At 34.7% G+C, this 20517-nt stretch overlaps 1 protein-coding gene and 1 non-coding gene across 2 annotated transcripts in view; both read right to left on the bottom strand.

Annotated features, from left to right (window-relative positions):
• Positions 1-2720: 2720 nt before the first annotated feature.
• EPHA6 (EPH receptor A6) overlaps positions 2721-20517 on the bottom strand; it is a 973333-nt gene continuing 955536 nt past the window's right edge. Inside the window, exons 17-19 of the mRNA XM_049785675.1 lie at positions 19582-19653; positions 4487-4633; positions 2721-3310 (exon numbers count right to left, since the gene is read on the bottom strand). Coding sequence (XP_049641632.1) covers positions 3196-3310; positions 4487-4633; positions 19582-19653 — 334 coding nt within the window. The 3' untranslated portion in view covers positions 2721-3195. The remainder of the gene's footprint in view (positions 3311-4486; positions 4634-19581; positions 19654-20517) is intronic.
• Positions 6381-6484, bottom strand: LOC126026453 (small nucleolar RNA U13). Its single transcript, XR_007501718.1, has one exon. It is a non-coding gene; the product is annotated as a small nucleolar RNA U13 (small nucleolar RNA).

The following is a 20517-nucleotide window of genomic DNA, read 5'->3' as shown; positions in this document are numbered from 1 at the left end:
AATTTGGTAGGAAAGTTGTAAAAGTTATTAGAAAACCTGATTAGGAGCTAGATAAAATATATCTCTTCCTATGTTACCTCTTTAGAAGACATTTTGTGAAATCTTGCATTTCAAGGACTGTATTTGGATTTGTTTAATATTCTTGGGCTGTTTTTGGCCTTAAAGTGGTAGCTGGAAACTGATTTTCCCCTCTCCCCCAGGTGACAGCTGAATAGCTTTTAAAGAGTAATACTCTATGAAATATGACTAATTTTTTTTGATTATGGCATGCAGAACTTATTTATCAGAAGTTATAACAGTACAAAAGTGCTGTAATTCTTGATTCTTGTTAAGCAAAGAGCCTTGCAGTTTCTGATTGCTTTTTCAGTTTAATGATTTACATACCTAATATCACTTCTTGATTGTATGTAGTTTATACATTTTCTTCTGAAAATATCTTATATGAGATATGAGATAATGAGTTGACTATAGATGGAAAAGGACTACTCAGAATATACAATAATTTCTTTGACTGCCTTAATTTCAAAATCTATAAAGTCCCATTAGTAATATAGTTTAAATATTCAAAATAAAGCAAATATTTTAATAAATATGCATTTCTAGTTATTAAAGATTATTATTGAAGTCTTGTAATTTATAGCAGTTATGCATTTCCTACAAGTACTATGCTTATTAAACAGTTTTAATTATGGAATATGTACACTGCTAAATCTTAAAATATTTTACATATGATTTTTAGTAAATTTGGCAATTTTATGTAAATTTTTCTGGATATTATAATGACATTGGGATCATAGGGTTCCTGAATGATAGGCAGTAAAGAAATGAATATCTTTAGTTCTTCATGTCTCTGTCTAAGCTTGCACCAATATTTCAGTCTTGTTCCAACCATGATGAGGTTTAAATTAAACTTAATTATCATGCTTACAGTTTTGAAAAGTTGAATGTAATTTAAAATACACTTTAAAGAGGATTTCGAATAAGAGACAAAGTGAAGATTCAATTTTATAATACTAACTACATATGTTAATATATAAAAATTATAAATGATAAATATGTAAATAAAATTATTGAAGTTTTTAAGGAAATTCTCAACAGAGAATTTTAATCTTGCAACGTTGAATGCCCATCTCAATGAAGTTTAAATACTTTTAGAGTTTATTTCATCAAAGTGTACAGATGTTGCTGACAGTCCTATGGAAGACCATAATTATTTTATTCTTTATTTTCTAAATATCTTTTCTCACTGTATTATAAAAATAAATATATGTGATTAATAAATTTTATCTGTTTTAAATCTGTTCTTATTTAATATATATTTGAAGACAGGTAAATATGGAAATTTATATTTTTCTAAAGTATCCATTTGTGTAAATGTAGCAAGTAAACAACTGCAGACAGCCTATGAGTAATGAATGCATGGCCATGCAGGAAAAATAAAACATTGCTAGCTATTTCTGACATACTTACAGAATGATGGAGTTCCCATTTTCCTTTTTTAGTATATTTTAAGAGCTGCTTTAAAGATTCTTTCAAATGTTTCAATATTTTAATTGAGAAAAATTAATCTGTGGTGTAGCAGACAAAATCATGAGATAATCAGCAAGAGTACATGCTATAGCCTATTTTATAGCAAGTATAAAAAAGGAGGAGTAAAAGAATAAGCAAGTTTCTTTAAAAGTAAGAAAGTTACTACATACAACGTGTTACTTCTGTAGAAACTTACTTTCCAATGTGGGTAGGGTACCTTATCTATGAGAAAAAAATTCAAACCTGATTTATGAAATCAGCATCATTATATCATGTTTTTTTCCTCTTTCTCATAACATATGATTCCTACTCTTCTACCTGACAAAGCAATGATATTTTTAGTACCAAAGGGAACAGTTAATTAAATTTCTTTTTAAGATGGTACTATTTTAATAACTTGACTCAGCTTAATTTATTGACATTTTCCTCAACTTTCGAAAAGATCTTGACAATACATTTTTAGCTGTATTAAATTTACAGTATTTTTGACCCAACCTGACACAGTTTTTACATATGATTATGTGGTATATTTGTTTATATGGAATAGCATTTACTTTTCTCTTGGAAGGTTTGGAAAATAGCTCAGCATGCTTACATAACATCCTTTTGAGACCAAACCATAAACATTCTTAAACTTTGCGAAATGCAAAATATCAGTGAGCTAGATAGATGTGTTTATTTTCATAGGCCAATATTTAGTCAAAAAAAGTTACAAATCGAATAAATTTTTACATTAAGTCTAAGAATTTTATCTTTTCTTGAAAGTAATTTTTATGATAATTTTCTCAGTGCTCTGAGAATTACTTGAGCAAAGTTTTGAAGATAATTCAAGGGATAGCCATAGTTTATTCCATGTGTTAGTCTATGAACAATGCATTTACTCCTGGTTATTCCAGAGCAATATTCATAAAGATATAGGGAGTTTACTATATAGTTAGTAAAAATTTATAGAAGTACTGCTAAAATATCACCTACTGTGAAATATGCAGGACTCTATAAAATTAACTTTAAAAAAAAAAAGGCTGAAAATGCAAGCCTTAGAAAGTATTAAGTTACAGTTTGTTCATTCTTTCCTTCACTGATAACCCTTTTCTCACCATATTCAACCTGACAAAAATTTATTACATGAAATAATTGGACATTTCTGCAACTATGATTAAACATTAAACAGGTAAGCTATTATAATTTAACGATAAAACCCTTAAACATCATTATAATTGTCTGAAAATAATGCCGATTTGGAAGCTACTTGATCACAAAACATGGTAAGAATTCTACTATTTTTCAACTTTCATCATACTCTAAAAAAAAAAAAATCAAAAAAGCTTTGCCTGAACAAATCCCTGTATGTCAAATCCATAAACACGTCCCAAACACTATTATTATATAAAGCTACACATTCATGCTGAGTTATTTTCCATTGTGCAGTAATAATCTGCACTGGACCTGGATCTTTCCCCCCTACATCATTCAGAGAGGAACCATAAAGCATGATTTTAAAATTCATGTCGGAAGCATAAACAAAAGGTGTGTCCATAGTCTGAAGGACAAGAGACTGCAGTTTGTGAAGTGATGCTTGAAGAAGCTGAAGAAAGCATAGTAGAGAGGATATATTTCACTATAGAAATGCTGAGGCACAAGACACAGGTACTTGTAGTTCTTTGTTCATACATGAAATCCTTTCTCCTGTATGTGCATCATATGTAAACGTAAAGTCTGTATACTGCTTACTATTCGTCTCTGGTGTCCAATGAGTATGACTCCAATTCTTCTGATGTCACTGAGAAGTAGTGAGAGAAAGAGGGAAAGAGAGAGACAAAGGAAGGGAGAGAGAGAATCACAGAAACAGAGAAATAAAATAAATGATTAGATTTTCTTCAATTTGAGAGATAGGAAAGGAACATTCAGACTTGGTAATATTCATCATGTCAGATTTTAAAAAAATAGAAAAACTTATATAGCTTGTAAAATGGGAATAATTCATAAGGAATTTCAAGAGTGGGTTGCCCTTTTCTTCTGGCAATGTCAGAATTATACTATGTCAAGTATTAATTGACATATATATCAAATATAATATGTCAAGTTAATATCAAATTTAAGAAAAAAGCAAATTTGGATACAACAATGTTCAGACATTTTATAGGATAAAGGATTGTTGCAGGCAGTGTTTGCCTTGCATTCAGCTGTACAGGTTCAATCCCCACCACCACATTGGTCCCCCAGGCCTGCCTAGGATCATCAATTCCTGAGCACAGAACCAGGAGTAAGGCCTGAGCATCTCCTGGGTATGCCCCTTCAAAAAAGAGATTATATAATTTAAATAATTATCATAAAATTTCACCAGTATCAACAAAATAGTCTTAAGAATAGCATATAAATGTATATACCACTTGAGTTTTTATCTTTCAATACCTGAAATAATTTCCATTTTATTATATCAAACCATGTAAGATTGACATTTGTATTTTTTCAAAATGGAAATTTCATGCCTTAGTTTAATATCTAATTTTAAGCCCATTTCAACATTTTTATAGCATGTAGGCAATATGTCAGCCTTAATAATACTGAAGAACTCTTAAATTGTATTATATTGTATTAAAGTTATTAAATCTGATCAAGACAATAGGAATAATTTAAGCATATTAGTATATGTGAATAATGAATAATTCGCCAAAATACCAGTATATTGTTATAAATATCATATGAAAAAGTAAAATTATTTACAACATATTTGATAAATTAAAAGTAACTCTTTAAATATATTTGAAAAGGGTATAGTAGTTAAAATATAATGCTCAATTTCTTCTAGAATGCTAATTAAAAATTGTGAGAAAAGAGGTGGAAATTCCATCCTCGTCTGAAGAGTAAATAGTTTAACCACAGAGTTTTTGATAATATATTTCAATTTATATTCAAGTAGAACATCTAAATGCAGTATTACCCTTAGCACACTTACTCAATGCTCATTCTTGTAATCAAGTCAAAAGTTGTAAACCCTGCTGCCATGAAGTTATTCTTATATTGTCCCATCTTTATAGAATCCAGCCAGTCACCAACTGTGACAAACAAGGGATATTCAGGAACTTCAGGGGATTCTGGCATTCTATAAAGAAAAATACCACAGAGTCCATTTAATATTTAATAAAACAAGAAATACCCATATTTTCCCATTTACAATACCTTCACGTGCTTTTGTTTACATCATATATTTTCATTTATAAAATGTAATTTCCATCAAATTCAAATCATATTTTTTGGGGGGGCCACACCGGGTGACACTCAGGGGTTACTCCTGGCTATGTGCTCAGAAATCGCCTCCCACTTGGGGGACAATATGGGACTCACGAGGATTGAACGCTGGTCCATCCTAGGCTAGTGCTCCACTGCTCCGGCACCTCAAATCAGATATTTTTATCTTATTAGTTTCATCTGTCAATTTCTTTTGTCTGTTTTCTGCTTTTTTTAAAAAAAATACCACACAGCTCCTAAGGAAACTTATATTTTCATCATTTATTATTACCTCTTTCTTTGGAAGGCTGTTTACTATTAACCAGGTTGACCTGCTACTAAATCTGTGCCCTTTCCCATCTTTCAAATTAGCTTTGATAGTCCGATCCTTTTTTGAGGCGTTGAGAAGTTATTTACAAGGGGTACGTTGAACCAGTCTGACTGGTGGTTCAGTGCTATGGCCTAGCTCTGCAGTGTTGTTAGCACTATGTGGAGCCAGGGATCATCAGGTCCAGATTAAAACTGTTCAGAGACCATCAGCACTATACCAGCAATGCTTAGAAGCCTTGAGAGTGACACATGGCAACACTAGGGAGGCCTTGTGATCCAGATGATTGAACCTGGTCAGCTATATATGAAAACCTATATTATCTACCTGCCCCTCCCCTCAATCTCTTTTTCTGATGAATTAATTGATTATTAAATGCAATGAATTCATTGATCATGATTCATTTGTTCTCAAAATTAAAATAAGGTATTGTTTATTAAACATAATTTTTGCTATACTGTAGCTCAAAGGTATAAATAAGATTTGCATTTATCCAGCTATAAAATAATGTAATTTATCCAGTAATAGAGCCTAAAGCATAGATATTAATAAGCTCAAAACAGTAAAATCAATGCAGGTTGTGTTGTTAAGGAAAAAAATGATGAATTTCAAGTAAGTGCTACAGAAATTTGTATTTTTTCTTCTAGGATATAAGGACATTCCATTTCATAATATTTTTATAGTTTGGGTAAAAAAATAATACAAAGATATTACTTTGAAAATGCTAGGTATATAAATGTACATATAGTAGTTTTACAGAGAATAAAAATTATTAGCATCAGAAAATTTTATAGCAATAATTTATAATTGATTTTTAAAGTCAGACAGACTACAGTTATATTAATCTTCTTATAGTGATTCATGAAAAATAATATTAAATAAAAATTTAGTATAGAAAATCATTATATAATAATACATAAATTATTAGCCCCCTGGGATAATATACATTTCAAATAATCTGGAATTTATATTAAGAGGAAAGCCATCACAGTTTTTTTTAAACATTAGAGTTTGAATAAAAGTATTATTTCTAACTATTAAAGAACTTTCCCAGTATCAGAGCAATATTAGAGCAAAGAGAGAATTTGCCTTGCATGAGGCTTACCCAGGTTCTATCCCTGGCAAGTCAGACAGGCCTCAGTGTACCACCAAGCATAATTCCTGAATGCAGAGCCAGGAGTAACCCTAGCATTGCCAGGTGTGACATAATAAAAAAAAAGAAAAAATAAAGAAGAAACTTTATTACTAATTAAACTGAATTATCATTGAACTTTCCAAAGAATTTTTTTTTTCATGTCAGAAGGGTCATGTGCCGACGTCGTAACAAGGTTGAAGGGAGGTACATATCACACAGGTGTGTGAAAACCCGATCATCATGCTTATGAACCAGAAAAGGACCCCAAAGAATATTATTTTGGAAATATTTATATGCATAAAAATCTCATTTTTATTTACCTCCTTTAAATATTTTTAAGTCAAAAAATTGATAGAGATGTAGTTTTTTAACATTTATATTTGGAATATTAATCATAATGTCTTACCCATTAGTATGTTAACTTCTCTTCAACTTTAAATAGAAAGTGATAGTAAATGGGCAAATATCACTATACCACATGGAAAAAGAAATTTTCTTTTTTTTTTTTTTGGTTTTTGGGCCACACCCGGTGACGCTCAGGGGTTACTTCTGGCTTTGCGTTCAGAAGTCGCTACAGGCTTGGGGGACCATTTGGGACGCTAGGGGATCCAACCGCAGTCCGTCCTAGGCTAGTGCTGGCAAGGGAGACGCCTTACCACTAGTGCAACCGCACTGGCCCCGGGGAAAATTTTTTTTCTACTCTGAGGAACATCCTATGCATGCTACATATAACCATGATATTATTTTCTTAAAAAGCTAGGGAATGAAAGTTAGGTTTTAAAGTCTAAGCACTAAAAAAATTAAAGATCTCTATCAAGTTTAAATTTCTTAAATTACATTAGATCACCAGAACTTGGGTCATTAGAAGCACAATTAGTGATTTTTTTAATTTTTTTTAGAAGCAGAATTAGTGATATTATTTATGGTCATATAAGTGGTGACTTAAAAAACTTTGTAGGACTGAATGGCACCCCTTGGAATTGTTCAGGACAAAGCTAGCAAAAGCTAGCATCCATTTCTTTATTTTTTTCTTTCGGGTTGTTTGTTTCTGATTGCAACATTGGCTTTACTTTTTATAAACTGGGATCTAATTACAGATGGGATGTGGTGGAAGAGAGATGACAAGAAAATTTATGGTTTATTCCTCTTTATATGTAACTTGATTTTGCATAAATCACATGCATGAATCAGTGATTACTCTGGTCTGTTGAGTCTCGGTACCTTGAATAGTGATTTATCCTTTTTTTTTAATATAATTTTTATTTTGATCATAGTGTCTTACATATTGTTGACAATAACATTTTAGGTACATATTTACATAAAATCAGGGGGGATTCCCATCACCAAATTGTCCTCCCTACACCTCCGTTTTTGTCCTACCTCCCATTTCCTCTTCCCTCACCCCCAGGGCGGCTAGAATATGTGGTCCCCTCTGTATCCAACCCACTACCTAGTAGTCTTGCACCTGTTTGGTCTTGATGCCTCCTTTATCTCCCCCTCTAACTGTAGGCAGGACTAGCTAGTTCAAGTTGCATGGTTTTGCCGGAAAAAGAGAAGATATATAAACTGGGGTAAGAGTCTAATACTCCAAAAATGGGTGGAATCCTTCTAGAGGCTCTCATCATCGATTTGGGAGATGAAGGAGAAAAAGAAGGTGAAACACTCCAACAGTACCAAAAAAAAAAAAAAGTGTCAATTATCCAGTGAGGACTCCAGCTATATCGATAAGCACCACAAAAAATAGATGAAAAAAAAAAAAAGAAAGAAACAAAAACAAACAAACCAAAAACACGCCATGGTCTTGAAATAAGAAACATGGCATAGCACATAACGAAAAAAGAGAAAAGAAGAGAAAAAAAATAAGTATATTTGGGGACAACGATTTCAATAATCACACCCAAACAGAGAAATCGACCAAAATAGATAGGTAAATAAAAATAATAATAACAATAATAAATGAAGGTAAAAAATATATATATGTATATATATATAAAATGACCAAGGTTTTGTGCTTTTTGTATTTTTGTTTTTTCCCCTCCTGCCCTGGCACAGTAAATATTGGGGTCATTCGAAAAGGAATTCACTTGGCCTAAGAAATATGGGGTTTCTTCGTCCTTGGAGTATACTGTCATGGGATCAGCTCTAGACTTTGCTCAGGATCATTTATTCTCCCGGTGGTGTTTTTTTTTGGTGTGTGGAAGACTACTGCTCTGTCCAGGGTGATCCAATCAGAGCTCTGTGTTTAGAGGTCTCAGTATCTGCACAGATCCTGAGGTGGGACTTAGGATGAAGTCAGTCTTTGTGGTTCTAGAGGTTCTGTTACCTCAGTGTCATTTTAATCCATCTTCTGTGGTTGGTGATCTTGATTTTTGCACTGAACCTAGGATGGCACCTATCACTACTTGATTCTGTTTCCATTCTTTCTCATATACTATAAGTCACGGTACTATTTAGGGATGAGGTGGGGTGTTTGGGGTACACCTGACTGTGCTCAGACTTACTCCTGACTCTATAATCAGTTATCACTTCTGGTGGGGATAGGCGACTGTATAGGGTGCTGGGGATGTAAACCGCATCAGCCATGTGCAATGAGCTACTGGTTGTATTCTCTTTCTGCCCTGCAATGCTGTTTGATTGTTTATTTAGATATTTCAATCTAAGTAATAGCATATTATTTATGACTTGACCCTATACAAGAACATTTATGTCCAAAAGTTAAAAAGTGCCATAGAACCAGAGATGGTACCTTGGTGCTTGAACTGTACCCAGATCAGGATTTTCTACCTAGTCTCGTATATTTCCAATACCCTTCATGAGCCCCTTCAGAATTGATACCTCAGTAGACTCAGTAATAATACCTGAGTAGAGTAAGTCTTGAACATAGCTAAGTGTAAATTCCTCCCAACACTACCTCCCCCACCAAAAAAAAAACATAATTGTATCTATCAATATAAATTCTGAATTTTCTAGAAAAGTTTATATTAATATATATCATTGATGATATAAATTAAAATTTATATATAAATTCAAATAGGATTATAAATTGAAATATCACTTAGCCTTTATACTATTCTAATGTACAATATAGATACAAAAAATTTCAATAGCTAATGCATTCTTTTCTAAACGATTTGATCATTTTTTTTTTTTGGTTATTTTTTTTTGGGCCACACCCGGCGGTGCTCAGGGGCTACTCCTGGCTGTCTGCTCAGAAATAGCTCCTGGCAGGCACGGGGGACCATATGGGACACCGGGATTCGAACCAACCACCTTTGGTCCTGGATCGGCTGCTTGCAAGGCAAACACCGCTGTGCTATCTCTCCGGGCCCCGATTTGATCATTTTTTGATGGAACATATTTTAAAAGATATTTGGCTCTATTTAATTATTTGGACTTAAATATCTAACAATCAGGATTTGTTGCTTATTAACATAAAGAAATCACAAGTGCTAGAAAATGGAACAACTCATTTCAAAATAATGAGGCTCTGCAATTTTCTAACTTTTGTTAAAATTTTTTAAGTTTTTTAAGTTTGTCAAATTTGTCAAATTAAGTTGGTCAAAACTTAGCAAGATTAAAATATTTTATTTAACTGACTTTACCTCCTATTCTAATGTTATTCTTTTTCATGGGGAGGGGACACACTTAGAGAAGCTCAGGGTTACTCCTGGCTCTGCACCCAGTGCTCAGTAATACTCCTGGAATTGCTCAGGGAACCATATGAATGCTGTTATTTCTCTGGCCCCTCTCATGTTATTCTTTTGTGGAAAAGTTGGGTCACACCCAGCGATGCTCAGTGGTTCTTTGCTCAGAAATCGTTCCTGGCAGGCTCAGGGGACTATTTGGGTTGCTGGGAATTGAACCCGGGTCCATTCTGGTTCGGCCATGTGTAAGGCAATACACCATCGCTGTGCTATCATTCCGGCCACCTCATGTTTTTCTTGATGCACAGATGACATCTATTCCTCCCACACCCATTATGCCTATACTGAGTGCAACTGCTCCCTGGGCTCCCTAGACTAGGAACCCCCTTTCAAACAGCCGTCTGTTTTTGGAATCCCAAAACTAGTGGCTGCTAATGTGTCTAAACAATTTCCCCCCTTCAACACTGCTAAATGTTGCTGGTTTTTATTTCTTGCCTCAAATACTTACATAACTACCCCATATGCAAACGGAATCATTAGATATTCACCTGCATGAACACTGAAATAGCATTTTAGGGCACTGAGATTGTTAGCAAACTATAAGGAGTAATAGTTTGTTGAAATATAAAGAACCAGTCAAATTTCAGACAATTGGGCATAAGAAGCTCAAGTCACATTGTCCAGGTAACTTCTACGTTTTCCATTTCCGAGACAGAGCTAGAGTAATGCTTGAGTTTTCAAAATTTTATATGATTGGTGACTGGAAAAATCATTTGCAAATTTAATGTCCTTGGTATAGAAAGGTCGTGGGAGGATATTCTGTATACTAAATGGCTTAAATAGTCTATGTCTCTGTTCAGAAGCATACACAATTTGCTCCCGGAACATTTCAATACTATAATTCCTTTTCTCTCTGCACATCTTTAGTAACCTAGTTACTCTCTGGCCTTTGTAGAGCTGCATTGGCAGTTTATTTAGTAAGGTCAGTGTCCCCTCATTGTTCACAGCTACTGTGCAATAACTTTTCCCTCACCTTATCTTGTAATGAAGTTGAAAAATGCTGCTATTTTCTGGCTTTGAAGACTGTGTACCATCACCCTTGCATGAATTTTCTGCAATACTGCCTAATAAACAGTAAATGCCCTTTCTTATCAACCCTGCCCAATGATAAATTCAGTTTGTTATTTGCTGAGCACGTAGAAATTTCTCTTTTGTGATTAGTGTGAGATGCCCCCTGAGAAACATCTTTATAGAAAAAACCTGAATCTCACATTAAAAATATATATATTTAGTATAAAAGAGAAGGTTAAAGGTCTACTTGCTACTTAATAAAATATATGGAGGGGGCAATGTTAATAAATCTCAGGCATAAATTATACTCAATTTAGATTAGAGAAAGGCCTGGAATCTAGCTAGAATGAGTAATAAGACATAATAAATACATATTCTTGATACTCTTAAATATGGAGAGATAAATAGCTATGATGAAGTCAAGTTTTATTCCAATTAATTCTCTGAGCTCATAATATTTTTAAAAATTAGGAAGTTCGGGCCCGGAGAGATAGCACAGCGGCGTTTGCCTTGCAAGCAGCCAATCCAGGACCAAAGGTGGTTGGTTCGAATCCCGGTGTCCCATATGGTCCCCCGTGCCTGCCAGGAGCTATTTCTGAGCAGACAGCCAGGAGTAATCCCTGAGCACTGCCGGGTGTGACCCAAAAACCAAAAAAAAAAAAAAAAAATTAGGAAGTTCTTAAGTAATGAATAAGCACTAACATTCAAGAGAAGCATTACATCTTCATAAGTTTTTAATTTTTTATTTACCACTTAAATATTATAGTAATAAATCTCTCTACATAGGTTAATGATACTTGCCTTACATGCAACTGACCCCAAGCAACCCCTGAGCACAGAATTGAGGTTAGTCCCTGGGGAAGTATGACTCAAAACTCCAACCTTAAAAAAAAAAGAAAAAAACTCCACCCTTATTCCCCCCAAAAAACAATCTCTTTACTAGTAAAATGAGTATATAATATTCTTGATTCTATTAATTCCTGAGATTAATCTTGGGTTGCTAACATTATTTTATTATAAATGATTATGATAAAAATACTTCTTGTATAAATTCATATGAAAAAACACTTTTTCTAGTGTTTTATTGAATCAGCATAAGATCATTAAAATGATAAGGGGGTAGTCTATTTATGACTAAAACTCAACTACAAACATGCTTGTAATCATGGTGCTTAAAGATTAAAATAGTTGGAACTATTAAAAATAGTTAGAACTGATCACGCTGGACAGGAACTGGGTGCTGAAAGGGGATGATAAAGTGATATTCATAATATTCCTTAATTAACAATAGTGTAAACCACAGTGTCATAAAAGGGGAGAGAGGGGGGAGGGTAAAATGGTAAAATGTCTGTTCCAGACCAGAGGCAGGCAGGTGGGTAGGTTGGAAGGAAACTGGGGGACATTGGAGGTAGGAAATGTGCACTGTACATTGGCAGCAAGAAATGTGCACTGGTGACTGTTGTATATTGTATTGTATTGTAACTCAGTCATGAACTTTATCTGTGGGGGAATAAAATAACTATTAAAAACAACCTTGTGGGGCCGGGAAGGTGGCGCTAGAGGTAAGGTGTCTGCCTTGCAAGCGCTAGCCAAGGAACGGACCACGGTTCAATCCCCCGGCGTCCCATATGGTCCCCCCAAGCCAGGGGCAATTTCTGAGCACATAGCCAGGAGTAACCCCTGAGCGTCAAACGGGTGTGGCCCAAAAACCAAAAAAAAAAAAAAAAAAAAAAAAACAACCTTGTAATTTACTATGCTTAAATAAAAAGAACTATTGGTGATTGAGTTTCATAGAATATTCCAACACCCATCCTTTCACCAGTGTTAATTTCCCAACACTAAAGTCCCCAATTTCACTCCCATTCCCCAACCTCAGCCTGCCTCTATGACAGATTCTTTTCTGACCCTGTCAGAACTCTCTGACCCTGTCTTCTTTTTTTTTTAGGCATTGTGGTTCACAATACTGTTACTGAGAGGGTATCATGAATATCACTTTATCTCCTTTCAGCACCCAGTTCTTATCCAAAGGGTTAATTTCTAAATATCATTGTCATAGTGTCCCTATTGAACTATACCCCATTCCCTACTCCCTTTGAATAAACATTATACCATAAACCAGTCATTCTGACCTGATTTCTATTGTCTTTGGGGTATTTTTTAAGAGGAAATTGAAACACTCTGATGACAGAAACCATATCTCATGTGTATTTAGAATTTTAGTAGGTCTTATCACAGTATTAAAATTCTACCAAAGTTCATTAAATAAATGATGATTATTCCATAAACTTAAGTAATCTTTACAGAAATTTGTTCCATGTCATAATGGCTGATTCATAATAAACATTTTATTTTTATTTAATGGAAGAATAAATGTCTATTGTGCAATTTTTATATTGATGAATATGCTTTTTGCTAAACTTATTTTTTTGCTTTGTGAAGATGTTTGCATATTTTGTCTTCACAGGTTTCAAAATTGAGAAAAAACACAGATTACATAGAGTGAATGTTTCATCTAGAATTATAGCAAGACTTAGAACCACAGTACCAACTTTTCAGTATCACTGCTTTTACATGAGTTTCTAATCTTATGATTCAGGTACTACATTTTATACAATTCAGGCAATCTGTGATATCACTTACTTAAGCGTGTTAGTTGAGTTGAAGAAAAAATTTAGCAGAAAATCTTGAGGTCCCCACACCTACTCTGCCACTGGAAAACCCAGTAGCCTCTGCATACACTTGCTATATTACTGGCAGAAAAATGATCCAGTTCCTCTATCAAACTTCAAAAGGAAATAATGACCGGTAGTCTGGTCTGGGGGAAACCTATGGGATATTCTCAGAATGGGCAGGGACAGATTCCCCTTTAGGCATGAACAATAGCAGCCCAGAGCCACACCCTAACCCCCCCACACAAAGGGCCCAGGTCCACAATTTAATCTTATCAAACTTCCAAGCCACCAAATTTGTTTCAGACTTATAGATTCTGGACTGCATGACACCTCAGAATTTCAAAGCAGTGTTAGCCCAGTAAGATCACAGGAAATGGGATAGGAAACTTACATAGAAATCTACCAAGTTCAATGAACCAAAGCAGTAACACTACAGAAGGCTCACCTAGCACCAAACACAGACTTATTAAATACTTAGTCACTGACTTTTGTAACACAATGGAGAGATATAGCAACTATTTCAAATTGATACTAATTGGTGTAAGTTTTTATAATTACATTTGCTTTTGTGTTGTAACAAATAATAGGAAGTAAATTTGTTTGCAAGGGAGCAGGCAAAGGTGATGGGTGGAAAATTGGGAACACTGGTGGCTGAGTTGGTGTTTGAACATTTAATTCCTAAAATGACTATTATGAACAGCTAGATAAATCATGTTGCTATAACGAAAATATTTATTTGGTAAAAGAGAAAACAAAATCCTCTGTATAATTTGGCCTAATGTTCAGCTAGAATATAAGTTAAGTGAAGACAAGAAAATTTTGATATTTAAAAATTTTAAGTGTAAGTTTATTTAAAATTATGTCAAAATGCATAGAATTTTTGCTTTATATTGTATGACTATTTTATACACATGAATAAATTTTTGATCCAAGTTCTCTGGCTGAATTCAGAATATTAATGGCTATTTTTCAGTCTTTCATTTTCAGTAAGTCTTTTAAAAAAGAAATAATGATTATTTGATTTTCATGAACTAAAAACAGTGGAGATCCTGAAGGAATGAATTTCAAAGCAGAATGAAAAATTACATTTTAATGTATAATAGGAAAATATTTTTATTAAAATATCCCATATTCTGGGGCCAGAGTACTGCTACAGCAGGTAAGTCATTTTCCATGCACAGGGCTGACCTAGGTTCAATCTCTACCACCTCCTATTGTTTCCTTAGCACTGCCAGAAGTAATTATAACCAGGAGTAAGTCCTGAGTAGTGCTGGCTAAGCCCTCCTCCAAAAAAAATGATCCCATATCATGGTCCTTCTAGCCATAGTAGTAAATCACTGAACCATAAGGAATGATTAGTTTCACATGGAAATTATCTAGGGAGCTATAGGAATTATACAACATGCTAACTAAAATTTACTGGTCATGGTTGTCAAATGTGGTTTTTAAAAGGATATGAAAGTACCATATAGGCTCATTAGGAGAAAGTGAAAGTGTTGCAATGATTAGTGATCTGCCATAGCAATAAAAATAAGCAAAGTACACATTTGCCAACACTGGAAAATTTTTTTTTTGTTTTTTTGTTTTTGGGCCACACCCTGTGGCGCTCAGGGGTTACTCCTGGCTATGCGCTCAGAAGTTGCTCCTGGCTTCTTGGGGGACCATATGGGACACCAGGGGATCGAACCGCGGTCCGTCCTAGGCTAGCACAGGCAAGGCAGGCACCTTACCTCCAGCGCCACCGCCCGGCCCCAACACTGGAAAATTTTAATCTACAAAAGTGTTGAAGATGTAATTTTGAAACTGGTGTTATCATGTTTCTCATTTTTATATTTTGTTGTTGCCACCACTTTCTTTTTCCAGGTAATATTCTTGAGTGCCTGAAAATCGTAGAGAAATATTGGAGGAAGGGACAAGCACTATGTATTAGCTATTTATTCCTTGGATGTGAGCATATGTTCAATGTCATCAGATTTCCGTAGAGGAACATTACAAAAACTACCTGTACCAACTAAAAATTTATTTAGGTATTTTAATATACTCTATACATGAAAGAAAATTAACCTAAAGTAAAGATATATGAACATGTATCTTTTTACCCTATATCCAAATTTTTGAAATAATGCTATATTGGGAAATATCTTGCCACTTGTTTCTATGTTGTTTTGTAGAAACAATAGATAGGGCTTTTAGAATTGGTGGATCTTACTCAAATACTGCATCTACTGATTACTTACTGTGCATGTTTGGGAAAGATAGCTGTTTGAATTCTTCATTGTATATTTGAGTGACGAAGACAGTAATACTGTGAGGTTAAATCACGTAACAGAAAATAGTACATAATATTATGACTAGCACGTAGTAGGCTGTCAACAGATGTTAGTAAAATTACTGTTGATAAAATATTAGAACTATTTTAAGTATCATTATTAATATTAGTACTATCATTATCCTGTATAATTAGTTTCTGTGAATTAAACTCAGTTTTCTGATGAGTAGAAGGTTCACAGTCCTTGATTAAATTTTAATTTATTTTCTTCCACAAAACTTTGGTCATAACTCAACTGTAATACTTTTTGACCCAACAGTTATTTCGCTGTCTCTTAAAACATCATTAAAAGTGCTAATAACAAAAATCAAGCAAACACAATTTTTAAGAGTTGGTATACAGAATAAACAACTTAGAAAATTATTCTTATGTATGCTTTAGCAGTACTGAGCAAAATACTTTTGAAATAAGTGGGAAAATTATATAAGATTATTAAGTTACTACTATCAGAAAAAAAGCATCATAGGTTGTAGCAAGTCAGCCCCTGAAGAGGTTGATTGATGGTGGGATGGAGGATGAGGCCTTTTTCTTCTCACTCGGAGCACGCGTCTGCCACCCTGTCTAGCCCACGGTTCTGAGGTGAAACGGCGGGTAAACAGCTCGCAGACAGTCAGGCTCGTGGAAATATTCACTTTATTTGGTGGACAGAACTGAAGTCCCAAGACTCAGCTTCAGTTCCAGCCAAAAAGCCCCAGCCTTCCACAGACCCTTGTTTTTATACCCCAGAGTCAGGTACCACCCAATGGTGGGATCAGATACCAACCAATGGTGGAAGCAGAATCAGGTCCTACCCTAGGGTGGGGGCAGAATGCCAGGTCACACCCTAGGGTAGGGCACAATCACCAATCAGTTTAGGGTGAGTAACAAATAATCCCCCAAAATATTTACATACACAACAATAGGTGATTTATTAACAGAAAGAGAGAGCTTGTACATTTCGTCCTAATAATATTTAGTCGCAGTTTTCTAATATAGAGGTTCTTAATCATGATAATGGTTTGATCTTTTTTTCTTCATAATTCACTTTATTGAAAAACAAGTGTTTAACAGTGCAACAATAAATTTACACATACTAAGGACTGTGATGGTTCCAGATTCAAAGAACTAAAGGATTATAAGATCCCTAGTATGACACAATAGGTAGTAAGAATATTTTTAAGAATCTTGATCTGGGTAAATTAAGATTTCTGTGACGTGACTATATCTGGTCACCCACTGTCCATCCACATATGAAATATTAGCTGATGATCAAGGAGGCAAGAATTTATAAATTCTTTGAGACACACTGAGGATATACAATAAGAATAAGCAGAAACTGTTTCCCTTCACATTACAGTATTGTTCATAAAAGGCATTCGCTAGGAGGGTAGGGAGTGCTGGTGATGTGGCCCAGATATAGTCTAAGATTAGAACTTGCTTTGTATGTGTAAGCCCTGGATCCTGTTTCTAGCATGGTATTGTCATCTAAGTACTCAGAAATCTTAGAGAGCAGTGCATGGAGTTTGAAACAAAAAAGGCCTTCACCTACTGGCATCAGTCTAACATGTTTAGTATGTGAAATCAGGGGTACAGATGGAAGATGTTGGAGAATGGTAGGAAAATATAAATAAGAAGAGGAGCTATATCAAAGTGAAGGAACCCCATTGTAGTTATTGATTTATTTTACATTATTATTATTATTATTATTTTATTTGTTTTTTGGGTCACACCTGGCAATGCTCAGGGGTTATTCCTGGCTATTTGCTCAGAAATAGTTCCTGGCAGGAACTGGGCACCATATGGGATGCCAGAATTCGAACCAACCACCTTAGGTCCTGGATTGGCTGCTTGCAAGGCAAATACCACTGTGCTATCTCTCCGGCCCCTTATTTTACATTATTAAACTGTAGGTTCCATATGTTATACTGGATTCTGTGAATGTAATTCACTTGGGTTGAGAGTAGAAATAATACTAATTTTGAGGGTTAGGGTAGAAGAAGAAAGAAGTGTTTCAAAAGGCTTGACTAGGTGTGTTTTCTATTCAGTCTTGGCTTCAAGATGGCTCTTTTCCAAAGGTCTATGTAATAGCTATAACTAATTTTTTGAGAGGTAATTAAAAGACTGTAGCCATGGCTGGATAAAAGTATTGGGAAATTGAAATTCAAATGTATGGAAGAATTATTAATCTATATTAATAAGACACTTATGTGCATACTTGTAAATTAATGAACTTTAAGGTGATACTTAAAATCACAACTTCCAACTCTATATCTAGCTATGTAGTATATTCACAGCTCTCTGAATTCACAGTATTGTGTATACATTGTATACTGTGAAAACACAATACCATGGGATTGTGTTTGGCATAAGAATATCAGAAACAGAGGTTTCAAATAATAAAGCCCTAACCAATATGTATTTTTTCTATTTGGTGTTTTGTCTTTCAAAAGAAATGATCAGAGATAAAAGTTACATGAAAAATTTAATATGCTAATACAAAAATTTAAGCTATGGGCTCATAGCCTTCCTCAGTCTTAATTTCTTCACCTTGTACCAGTCTGTCAAGAGAATGGATAGAAACTTTACACGTGAATTCTCAAGAAGAGAAATTAGAGTTGAATAGAAAACTATGAGAACCTAATAATCAAGAGAGTTGTGGCAGTACAGAAGTGTAAGTTAATCTTGAGGGTTTGGGGAGCCTGGGGGAAGGGAGAGTGGTGAAGATTTCATTAGAGCTGCTGAGGATTATATACATTAAACCCTGTTTGAGAGAGACATAGGAGGAAGATTAAAATTTGACACTGTCATCTTTCCTTAATCTGACATCACACTGAGGCAGACAACTGGGACTAGGGGGATAGAGAGACTAATAATTTTATAAGCATAGAGTAAGCTAGGTCATTTTTGACTAATATTGGAATTTAATGCTTCACTCTTCTTTTCTCTCATTAGCTTCTGTTCTCTGGACTCAGGTAGATAATGGGTAGATGGCATTGAAGGGTGAATAGAACTAAAGGGGAGCACATTCAGACTTCTATAAAAAGTAATAATGCCCATAAAGGTTGAGGCATGACACCTTTAGAACTCTGACTCCTTTTGTTTCTCAAAAAAGAAAGTGTATTAAGTCCCAAAGTGGTAGCACATATGTATCTGTCAGAAACAAGGATAGCACATCAGACACAAAATCTTCCATTTGGCCTCCCAGAGATTAGACTGTTGAATTGAAACCAACTGTCAACTTTTATATAAAGCACCAAACTCTTACCCAAGTTTGGTAGGGCCATCTTGGAGTCTGCTATATGCTGGGTTGTCCAGTGGAATCTTACACACCCCACTGCAGCCTTCTGCATGACATGACTCCTGAAACTGACTTTACCTCTGAATCCCTTTGACAGTTGAACTGTATTATTTTATATAACACTGATAAAAGGACAGATTTTTGTTTGTTTTTGTTTAGGATTTACCCCTGATTCCATACTCAGATCACTTCTGGTAGAGCCTTGGGGGGCCATATGTAGCACCAGGGGTCTAATCTGGGTCCCTATATCTAATTCAACATTATTTCCTAAATATAAAATGCATTAGTAAATTTAAAAACAAACACATAAAAAATCCAGGAAGACACAGTATTATCTTTTTCTTTCAAAGTAAAAGAAGCTTCTTACCTGCCTGCTTCTATAGCCATGGAGCAATTAGAGAGCTCTGTTGATGGACACTGGCTATGGAGTCCACTCACCCTGTAGCACAATAAGAGGTACAAACAAAATGATTTAGGCTTATATATGCTAATATTTTCATCTATTAATGGAAGCTCACTTCCTGATCCCTTTATCCTCTTTATTCTCAATATTAGAATATGCCCTTCTCTTATAAAACAAAAGAAAACAAAACCCAAAATCAAAAACAAACAAAAAAAAAATAAAACAAAGCAACCCCCCTTCAAAATAAACCAAAGAAAACACAAAACAGAGCAAAACAAAAATCAAGAAACACTCCTTTTCCTTCAGACAGGTTTCTTAAAAAAATTAAGGAAATTTTGGGCCAGAGAGATGGCATGAAGTGGGTGCATTTGCCTAGCATGCAGAAGGACGGTGGTTTGAGTCCCTGCGTCCCATATGGTTGTCAAGCAGGCCAGGAGCTATTTCTGAAAGTAGAGCCAGGAGTAATCCCTGAACGCTGCCAGGTGTGACCCAAAAACCAAAAATAGTAAAAATTAAAGGATTTTGTCTTTCTGATCTTATATTTATTTTTTTGGCTTGTTTTATCCAACTTTTTGGATAAATAAGTCTAATAAATTGGGACTGGAGAGACACTATAGGAGTTAAGACATTTGCTTTGCATGCAATGGAATCCAATTTAATACCCAGCTCTGTATATAGCCCCCTTAAACCCAGCTAGGAACAATTCCTCAGAACAAAGTCAGGAGTAAGCCTTTAGCCAGGTAGCAAATTGTGGCAAAACAAACAACAATAAAATGCAAAATAATTCTGCAAAGGCTTCCATTAACACTTATTTTTAAAGGACAGACTTTACTTTTGTTTGCTTTTTGGGCCACACGCTGCGGTGGTATTCTGGAGTTACTTCTGGCTCTGCACTCAGAA

Source organism: Suncus etruscus, chromosome 13 (genome assembly GCF_024139225.1).
Source record: "Suncus etruscus isolate mSunEtr1 chromosome 13, mSunEtr1.pri.cur, whole genome shotgun sequence".
NCBI classification, from domain to species: Eukaryota; Metazoa; Chordata; class Mammalia; order Eulipotyphla; family Soricidae; genus Suncus; species Suncus etruscus.
The sequence above is the reverse complement of the archived record's forward strand: the minus strand, read 5'-3'. Positions and strand labels throughout refer to the sequence as shown.